The sequence below is a fragment of the Nicotiana tabacum genome, chromosome 7 (assembly GCF_000715075.1).
Source record: "Nicotiana tabacum cultivar K326 chromosome 7, ASM71507v2, whole genome shotgun sequence".
NCBI lineage: Eukaryota > Viridiplantae > Streptophyta > Magnoliopsida > Solanales > Solanaceae > Nicotiana > Nicotiana tabacum.
The window spans coordinates 17,186,308-17,196,936 of record NC_134086.1 but is presented as its reverse complement, the minus strand read 5'-3'; the positions used below and the strand labels follow the sequence as shown (position 1 = coordinate 17,196,936).

Below are 10,629 nucleotides of genomic sequence, written 5' to 3'. Positions count from 1 at the left end.
CCGGACTATGTACACCCCTAGCAGAAATCATAGCAGTTGCATATCCTTCTTCTTTATGCTTGTTAAAGAAAGAAATCAAATTTTTTCACTTCACATAACCTGTTTTTAAACTTATGTATAGTCTATTAGGTTTAATAAAAAATGAGGCCCCCACAAAAAGTTGTTTTACTTGCTTTATGGAAGGGCTGCCCTGATGTCTAAATACCTTATTATTGCTAATGTTTGTTTATTTTTTATTTAGATCTTTTATATATATATATATATATATATATATATATATATATATATATATATATATATATATATATTTCTATACAAAAATGCGAACTAGTAACTAAGACGTGTTATGATTGAAAGACGAAGTTCTAAAGCTGTTTGTCATAATCCAACCAGCTGGTGGAGTGTATATAAGAAAACCTGTGGGCTTATGTACTAATTATGGACAAGGTTGGTGTGTTTGACGAGAATTGGTAAAATCCATATTTATGTGAATCACATTAATTTACGTACGTAACATGATTAAGCGAAAATTTTGATGTTGAACTATCCAAAATTATCTATCGAAGTCATCCAAAATTAATTATATATATGTATGTATGTATGTATGTATGTATGTATGTATGTATGTATTTCATCACCTTATTTGCTACCTCATTCACGAAATTTCATTTCCGTCTTGCATCTAATGTTGCTAATCACACTTAAAAATATGGAAGAAGATATTTGTGTGTGATTCTTGGAGAGAAATAACTTTATTTATTTGTGTTTTAAATTTTTATATGTGTTTGGCTAGTTTTTGTAAGTGTATGATTAATGGTTAGAAATTGGTAAGCGGAGACTTTTTTGGGACATTTCTGTAAGATTCACTAAAATATTTCGATATTTCGGTATACCGAAGTATTAAAAGTTCAATATCGAAGACCATACTGAAATATCGAAATACCAAAAAATTCATACCGAATTAGTATCGAAAAACCGATACCGATTTTTCGATTTTTCGGATTTTATGCCCACCCCTTAACTCATATAGTCCACTGCCAACTACTGGTTAAGTTTTCTCTATTTGTTCTAAGAGAGGATATATTGTATTTGTTATGAGTTCATCTCACTCAATATTTTGGTAATATATATTAAGAAATTTATTAAACAAATACATATATAATAGATTTAGAACCCCGTAAATCAAATGGAATATCGTAGAATTTCGAATTCAAATCCATAAAATTATGCCTTTCTCGGACTTTTGGCTAAGATCAAGTGTAGTACCTGTTCTTATCAGTTTAATATCTAATATGTGAGTCATTAACTCATACGATATTTACTTAATTTTTTAAGGGAGAGTCCACTAAGATAGCTTGCTATCTGGGCTCTCAAGTGTCGCCCAAACGTTACACTACTGCAAGGGCCTGGGCACCCCACAAAAAAAAATCCATAAAATTCAAACCCTAAATTTGTCTGTGTTGCTTCTTCCTTTTTCTTTTGGTAAATCATAGGCATGCTTGATAATTAGGGATTGATGCAAATTAAAAGTTGATTGATATTAATGAGTGATTTGATTTTTCCTTCCGCTGGTTTGCCGGATTCATATTGACAAGTCCTAGCATTCTAAAATTTCTAAGATAACCGGATTGTTACACAAATAACCGGCCATATTTAATATTTATTCTTTTTAGTCGGTATACATTAATTATACACAATTATACATACATACATATATATATATATATTATTCTAATACACCCTACCAAACGACCCCTAAAAATTTATTGATTCTAAGCTTTTCTAATGCATCTTTCGAAGCTTAATTATAGGCTTCAACCTCCACGGTCAGAATTACTTTGGAGGGATTCAATATTCGTCGGAAAGTTATATTGTGTGTAGGGGTGGCAATTTGAGCCCAAATCCATCTAACCCGCCTAACTCGCCTAGAGATTAAGGGTTGAGTTACAAACATTTTAGCTCATGGGCTAATTTGAGCCCAAGTTAACCCATTATATTTTATAGCCCATTCTGACCCATTAAGCAGCCAAAATACAACCCATGAAACTCACCCAAAACAAAAGGTATCTCAACCCAACTTATATAGAAATTTATTTAGTTGCCCCAATTTTACTTTTTTCTTTTGTATTTTTAATTTTATATTCTTTTGTTTTTCTGCACCATCCACCCACCCTGTCCCCTCGCGCAAAACCCCCCTTCCTTCAAAAAGAATTTTTTTACTTTTTTTTGTTTGAACTTTTAGTTTTTTTGTTTTTTTTTTCTGCACCACCAACCCTTCCCCCCTCAATTTTTTTTTTTTTTTTTGTATTTTCAATTTTCTTTTTTTTTTCTGCCCCACCTCCCCTCCTCTCCCCCTCCCAACCACCAGGGTCTGAAGAAGGATTACAACCTCGGGATGTGATGTAGGCATGCAACCGATCCTGATACAGACATCAGTGGCTGATTACACGGCTCGAACCCGTAATTTATAGGTCACATGGAGACACCTTTTTCCTTTCAAATAAACAACATAAACTGTCTGCAGAAAATATAAGTTATCTGAAGCTTAGCTCTGATGAAGGAATCTGTGGCTTACTGGAATATTGAATGCTATCTGCTCACTGCTCTGCCTTAGGATACTTTGTGTTGGAACAAACTGAAATATAGCAATTCACAAGTTATCTATTAAGAAGGGGAGCCTTGACCTAACTGGTAAAGTTGCTGCCATATGACTAGGAGGTCACGAGTTCGACCAGTGGAAGCAGTCTCTTGCAGAAATGCAGGGTAAGATTGCGTACAATAGACCCTTGTGGTCCGGCTTTTCCCCACCCCGCGCAAAACGGGAGTTTAATGCACCGGACTACAAGTTAACTCTTAACATTATACTTCCTCTATACGAATATGTTAGTTATTATGTTGCCTGGACTTTTCGAAAAAGTTGCTGGGTGCGTGTCGAATTGTCCAAAAGCAGAATATTTTTGAAGGATCCGACATTTTGAGGAATCCACACAACTTAGATGTACCAAATTGTCAAGTTTCAATATAAACTGAATGAGCAGATGCTAGCATGCTTCAGCTAAAAGCTATAGAGCTTAAAAATTATGTGAAAAGAAGAGCTAAAGAAAGTTTTGACTTTTAACTGAGTACATTTTTTTGTTTAAAAAAGAGAATGAGATACTTCATTAACAATTTTAACCATTACGAAATGATTCTGCTTGCCTGGAGCAGGACTTTCTGAAGCTTATGAGCAAGTCCTGGTAAGAGCACTAGTTTACATATAATTCCATTCATTCCAATCTGCAGACATCTTCCACTTACATCTTCATCAGCAGTTGCAGCTAAACCAATAATCAACGGCCAGCTACTGTTTCGAAACGTTTGAATTCTCATGGTAACTTCAATGCCATCCAAATCAGGCAAGCGAAGATCCAACAGGACAATTCGAAACGAGGACACATCGGTGCCAAGAGCACCAAGGCAGTCGTATCCAGATGAAACTACAGCAACGTTGCATCCCAATTTCTCGAGCATCTTCCTCGTTACTCCTCTATTCACATCATCAGAGTCGGCTAATAGAACTTTGACACCGTGGATAACAGAATGCGAGTGATCAGGCTCGGGCTTGACTATTGTACTAGATGGAAGAATTTGAAAGCCAAGAACAACAGCCATGCTTTTATCAAAACCTTCGCAATTTGGGACTATCCAGATGTCTCCTTGCATCATCTGCTTTTCATTTTACATACCAAAATCAAGTTAATGCAAAGCGAAAAACAAGACAACAAAAGCTATTTATGATAGTGTGATCCATACCTGAACCAGCTTTCTACAAACACTGAAGCTCAAGGTCTCCTCAACCTCGTCACTGCGGTATCTTTGCGTACAATGTGGTAATGAGGATGTTATGCCCTCGGGCTGAGATCGTTTAATGCTTGTGCAAATTTCAAACCTGATATAGATATCATCATTTGATCTCCTTGTTTTCCAACTTAACTCGTTTCCACTTTCCGGGAGAACTCTGAAGGTGAGATACCCGCCATCGCTGCCCTTCAAAAGAGTTCCAACCATATGAAGTATAACTTGAAGCACTCTTCTTTCATCACCCATAACATGATTAGGTAAAGATCTGTCAACCTCAATGCCAGTAATATAACCCCTAAGAGTACACAAACACTTGGCAAGACAAGCAGCTTCTCTTATGAAGGAATGTAGCTGAAAATGCCTCATCTACAACGGGAATCTCAACCCGCCCTTTTCTGAAGTATCCATCACCTCATCCGTTAGGGTTGTGACGACTTTGCTGGTTTTAACCATCGTATCGACAAGAAGCTGTTGCTCTTTACTTAACTTGCCATCATCCTGTAACATGGAGAGTAGACCTGAAATTGAATGCATAGGTCTTCTCAGCCCGTGGCTCATAACACTCTGAAATGCATTCCTTGCTTGACTTGCACTAAGAGCGTCCTGTTTCGCTTGGTGCAGAGCTTGATTCTGTTCGATCAATACGTCTCTTATCTGTTGAGATTCTTCAAGAACCGCAGCATGAGACAGAGCCACGGCAACCTGATCGGCTACACCCCTAACTATCTCGATTTCTTGGTTACTCCAAGATCTACCTTTTCCACTAGGAAGAACTAAAACCAGGATTGGGTAACATGGCGGGACAATCTCAGGAGTTCCACCTTTGAAATTCGACAACCTCAGCAGTGGCATCCTAATTGCAGCCACTTCTCCCGGCTCACAACTCCCTCCACTACTTGCAACAGCGAGTGGAGAGTCTGCGTCAAGTATCTTTACACCATCACTCCGCTTTATCTCTTTTACATCTGAATCACTGGTTGGGATAGGCATACAGGAAAAGTTCCTCGTCGTAAGCTCATGAGTCAGGTTTATCTCAGTTTTGTTCATATTAGGCATCCAAATAGCACAATTCTGCAAATCCAATATCTTCGATAGCTCAACCAGAGTTGTATATAGTATTGTATGACGATCAAGTGACTTTCGGATCTCTTGTGTAAGCATCCGAACATGCATTCCAGCTTCCGTTTTCTTCTTTATTATTCCAACTTCTCGGTAAAGATCCGAAGCCTTCTTTCGCAACATAAACTCTCTTCCCTTAACTTTAAGCAGCAAAGGGATGATTTTGGCAAGGGTAAAAACAGTCATCCACGAAACCGCGACAGTGAAGATTTTGGAAACAAGAATGGCAAGCTGAAGCTGAAATGTGGGATGGCGACTGGAAGCCAAGAAATTGAGAAAATGAGTTAATCCACAGAATGTAATGAATGCTCCCATTTGAAAAAGCAACCATTTGAAGGGAAAGTTACAACAGCTGACAAAGTAAATTATCTCAATTGGGATTGAAAAATAAGTTACTGCAATACAGATATCACTCATTTTCTGGTACCATAAAATCCTGTCCATACTCCAATATCTCTCATCACCATCACAATAACATTCAGTAAAGCCATTATCAGCTTTCGATCCGAAAACAAGCAACGCTAAGATCAACAATCCAGATGCCACTGCCTTTAACATGTCAACTGAAAGACCAAGTCTTCTGTTCATTTACTGGAATTGTTCTTTTCAGCACCAAATGCTGCTTAATGTGCAATCAGAGACCTAACAAATCCAACCATACATTCAAAGACAGACTTGTCAAGATTCAATTCGATCTTGTTCAACAACACGTCCAAGTACATAGCAAACACACAAATTAAAGAAATAGAAAAGCTTTAAACAGGGAAGCCTTGGCGTAACTGATAAAGTTGCTGCCATGTGACCAGGAGGTCACGGGTTCGACACGTGGAAACAACCTCTTACCGTGGGTAAGACTGCATACAATAAACTCTTGTGATCCGGCCCTTTTCCGGACCTCGCGCATACAGTGGCGGATCCAGAATTTTCATCTATGGGTGTCAAGATAAAAATAATTAGATACATCGAAAAGTCAAGAGAAGTCAACGTATAGTAAATATGCATAAAATAAAAAATTTATCTAGCAAAATAGCGTAATTTTTTGGCGAAGGGGCATCGCTTAACACCCCTTGCTTCAATGTGGCTCCGCCACTGCATGCATAGAGAGAGTTTAGTGCATCGGGTTGTCCTTTTAAAAAGGCTTTAAATGACAATATAAAATCTCATAGATGTATATACAAATGCATGCACCAACATCCATTTTCGATTACCATATGTTGTGTTAATTTCCAAAACCAGAGCCTATAACGCAGTGGCGGAGCCACATACAAGGAAGGGGTTCAATTGAATCCGCTCGGTTGGAAAATTGTACTATACAAATAGGGCAAAAACAAATTTGTGGTATATATATGAATTTTTGAATCCCCTTAACGTAAGAGAAGTAGTTTAAAAATTGCTTTAGGTTGCAAGTTCAAATGTTTTATTCAAATACCAACTTTCAATACAATAACAACTATCCCAATATAATCTCATAAGTGGGGTCTAGGGAGGGTAGTGTTTATGCAGACCTTACTTACCCATACCGTAAGGTAGAGAGGCGATTTCCAATATACCATCGGCTCAAAAAAAATAGGAACTATCAATAGCTCTATGAAATCATTATCCACCTCAACAACATTCACCACAACACAATGAAATGCCACAAACAACTTTGAAATGAAAGTTAAAATTCACTAACAAGAACTAAGGCATGCAAACAACTGGATTTTCAATAAAAAGTAAAAAATTAAAAAATTAAACTAAGAACATTCTTACAGTTAGAAAATTAAGGAGAAAAAGCAAATGAAACTCCTCTAATTCTCCGAAATTTTACAATCAACACTTTCTCTTCTGCGCTCCAACGCAAGTTTCAAACGTTTCACTATCCTTATTAAGTAGTCGGAGTATTAGTAAACCTTTTACCCAATTTATTTATATTAATAATCCGTTATTGTTTCACTTAATTAGCATATAGCATATTCATTACTCTCTCTCCCTCTCCTCTCTATCTTTGGTATTATTGTAAAGTGTTCTATTTTCCTTTTTTGATATTATTTACAAAAGGCGATTTTCTTTAGCCAATTCATTTTTTAAACCATTTGTCTAACTGTTTTAGGGAAATTGATCAACAATATTTTCTGGTTAAACTTATGTAGAGTGAACGATATTTTCACTAAGTCCTAGCTTTATTTCTTTTTCCTCCTAAGCGGCTAAATGCTATTACTAGAAAATATAGACATTTTTACAAAAATAAAAATGTATTACATCATTTACGTTTTAAGCGTAATTGATCTATACTTGGTAAGTTTTTTACCTCAACATATTTCATTTTTAAGTTTTCTCTTCAAAATAATTCATTCGTATCATGCAAAATGTTTATACTTTATACGAAGCACACGTTTATCTAGTTTATTTACCTTTTCTATAGAAAAAAAAATAGAATTATCCATTATAATATGTATAAACAAGAAACTTAACCAGTATTTTCCCTTTTTGTAAATGAAGCGGGATCATGTCATATACGAATAAAAAAGAAATTGAGATTTCAAATAATTAATTACTTATGGTATATACTCGAGCACATATGATAATCTAACTAACTATTTTTCAAGTAAATTTACCCTAAAATTCTTTCAATGATAATATTTGATGTAAAAAACACCAAATTCAGTCGGTAAAATGTAATTTATTACCGATATATTGATATTTAACACAAGTACTTTTTTTGCTTTCGTATATACATTATACAGCATACTGAAAAATGCAAGCAATTAATTAATGGATATGGTAAGATTTGTTAATACTAATTCCTTGGGATCTCTTATTCTAATTCCTAGTTATATCAACATTTTAGTCTTATTATGGCAAGTGTTAACAGCTTCATAGGGGAAAAGAAAGTTTAGTATGTCATCAGTTGAGGTAAATTATATATAAACTATTGAATAGCAATGATATAGAAACGTAAATTGTAACGAGCAAATTACACGCCATAAAATTAAAAGATACGGAAAAATCCACCAAATTTAGCACGAAATCGTTGCCATAAAAGGCATAAATCACAGTCTTTCGTCAATTTACTGAATAGACTTAAATGATTATTTATTAGATTGAAAATAAAAAACAAAAAAACACCGGAAGAAAAGTACTATGTATTAAAAAATCGTGTTTTTCGGTCATTATTATTTTTGTGTGAGTTAGTGAAAGTTTTATCATTTTTGTGTGAGAAAACAAAATTATATTACTTTGGTAAAAAAAAAGGCCGTAGTTATATGACCATTTGTGAAATTTACCCGGTCCATTCGACGTATGTTTTTATATCATTGCCAATCGTCAATAATGCAGGTATAAATAACAGTAGACATGCTGAGCCGGAAAACATACAGATTTAGAAGAAAGACATACTGATTATAAGAAAAACACATAGATTTAATTGAATGGCAATAGTGGGAGCATACCAGTTAATGAAGCAAAAACAGAAGGTAAAGTAGTAAAATTGCATGGTATAGCCAGTTTTCGGGCTGGTCATTCAAAAATAACCAGCACTTACCAAGTCAATGAAAAATAACCACTATTTTACTGCAACAGAGATCGGTCCAGCATAATATACTGGAGTTCGGTGTACCTGTGTATGAACTCCAACATATTATGCTGGACCGGTATACTTTGCTGGCTCCAGTATAATATACTGAAGACTGGAGCACCGGTGCTCCAAACTCCAGTATATTATGCTGGACATATATACTTACTGGAACTCTAGTATATTATGCTGAAGTTCTAGTGTACTTATGCTGGAACTCCATCATATTATGCTGGAGTTCCAGCATACTTATCCTGGAACTCCATCATATTATGCTAGAGTTCCAGCATACTTATCCGGGAACTCCAGTATCAAGTATACTTATGCTGGAACTCCAACATAATATACTGGCGTATTTTCCGAGTTTTGCACAGTGTTTTCGCTCAGATTTATTTTTACATGAAAAGTGGCAAAATTTTGATTACTTTTGAAACTGTGCTATTTTTGAACGACCAGTTATAAATCTGACTACTTTTGAATTTCTCCCGGTAAAGTAGGCAGGATTCAACAGCCTAGCCTTGGCTTTCAGCCGGCTAGACAAGCAATGAACACAAGTAGCAGAGAGAGAGATGAGAGAAAGTGTGTGTGTGTGTGTGTTTGAACTCATGTTCGTTGTTTAAAGAATCAGAATGAGAGTGTATATATAACACTTAGGGAGATGAAACAAATAAGGTAAAAAAGGATTTGAAGTTCATAAATAAAGTAGATAGATATAATCAACACAAACAGATCCGGGAAGATCATATCAGTACAAAGAGAATCCATTACCAGCCCTGATTGGGGCTTAAATAAGGTAACAAATCGTAATTGACCATAAATTAACTAATCCGCTGGACTAAAGCAAGTAACACTAATTACAAGCCACAAATAAGAAAAGTAAGTAAAAATTCCAAAGAATACTGATTATAATGAGAAAAATTGGTTCAAATCCCTAATAGAAATCAATTAAGTAAAAAGAATCCCAACCTTCGCGTTCGCGAGACACCCTACACGTTCGCGAAGGTATATCTCCCCTAACCTTCGCGTTCTTGAGCCACTTGCCGTGTTCGCGTAGTGTATCTTTCCCCTCCCCGAGTTCCCATTCTTTTGGTTCGCGATAGCCTAGTCGCGTTCGCGAAGGGTAATGCCCCCAACGCTTTGCGTTCGCAACCAGTGCCTCGCGTTTGCGTAGAAGGATTGCTCCCTCAGACAAATTTACCCTTCGCGATCGCGAGAGTTGCTTCGCGATCACGAAGTACAAAATACCTGTGCACCTGCAACTAGGGGTGTTCATAAAAACCCGAAAAACCGAACCAAATCGAAAACCAAACCAAACCGACCAAAAAAACCGATACTTTTTGGTTTGGTTTGGTTTGGTTTTGGTTTTGAATTTTAAAAACCGATCAAATTTGGTTTGGTTTTGGTTTTAATCGAAAAAAAACCAAAAAAACCGAACCAAACCGACTATAGGATTAGCTATTTCAAATTTATTATTACACTTATACATACAAAGTTTCAGAAAATTTATGGTAAATGTTAATAGTTTGCACTTTAGTATAGTTCCTTACCTTTACATTCTAGTTTGATTGGTAGTTTTCTTTTGTTAAGTATAAGAATCCATTTCGCGTTAAAATAATATATTTTTAATTGAGTCCTTAAATTATTCATCACTATTTGATTAAATTATCATCAATATATCTTGGTAAATAATAGATTTCTCAAAGGGCAATTGATTTGATAGTGTTGCGTTGAAAATGTGGTCGTCGGAATATGCGTTTGGTAGTGTATGTCTTATATTTAAGAAAAAACCGACAAATAACCGAAAAAACCGACAAAACCCGACATAAATCGAATCGAGGAAAAACCGACTTAACTGGTTTGGTTTGGTTCTAATATTTAAAAATCCGACTTACTTGGTTTGGTTTCTTTTTAGGGAAAAACCGATCCAAACCGAACCATGAACACCCCTACCTGCAACAACAAAACAACAGAAATTTCTAAGTCCAAAACATCTCGAAACCTATCCGAAATTCACCCGAGCCCTCGGGGCTCCAAATCAAATATGCACACAAGTCAAAAATATCATACATACTTGCTCGTGCGATCAAATCGCTAAAATAACACCTAAAACTATGGAT

The 10,629-nt window shown here is 35.8% G+C and overlaps 1 protein-coding gene, 1 non-coding gene and 1 pseudogene across 2 annotated transcripts; 1 reads left to right on the top strand and 2 right to left on the bottom strand.

The window, feature by feature from the left end:
• Positions 1-1,226: 1,226 nt before the first annotated feature.
• On the top strand, positions 1,227-1,419 carry LOC142162529 (U2 spliceosomal RNA). The gene has a single exon (XR_012693779.1). It is a non-coding gene; the product is annotated as a U2 spliceosomal RNA (small nuclear RNA).
• Positions 1,420-3,078: 1,659 nt separating this feature from the next.
• Positions 3,079-6,104, bottom strand: LOC107827267 (ethylene receptor 2-like; annotated as a pseudogene).
• On the bottom strand, positions 3,178-3,651 carry LOC107827268 (protein EIN4-like). The gene has a single exon (XM_016654361.2). The coding sequence runs from the start codon at positions 3,649-3,651 to the stop codon at positions 3,178-3,180; it is 474 nt and encodes a 157-aa protein (XP_016509847.2).
• Positions 6,105-10,629: the final 4,525 nt, after the last annotated feature.

Excerpts from the sequence above, each read along its gene's own strand:
- LOC107827268 (XM_016654361.2), bottom strand. The coding sequence starts at position 3,651 with ATGGCTGTTGTTCTTGGCTTTCAAATTCTTCCATCTAGTACAATAGTC.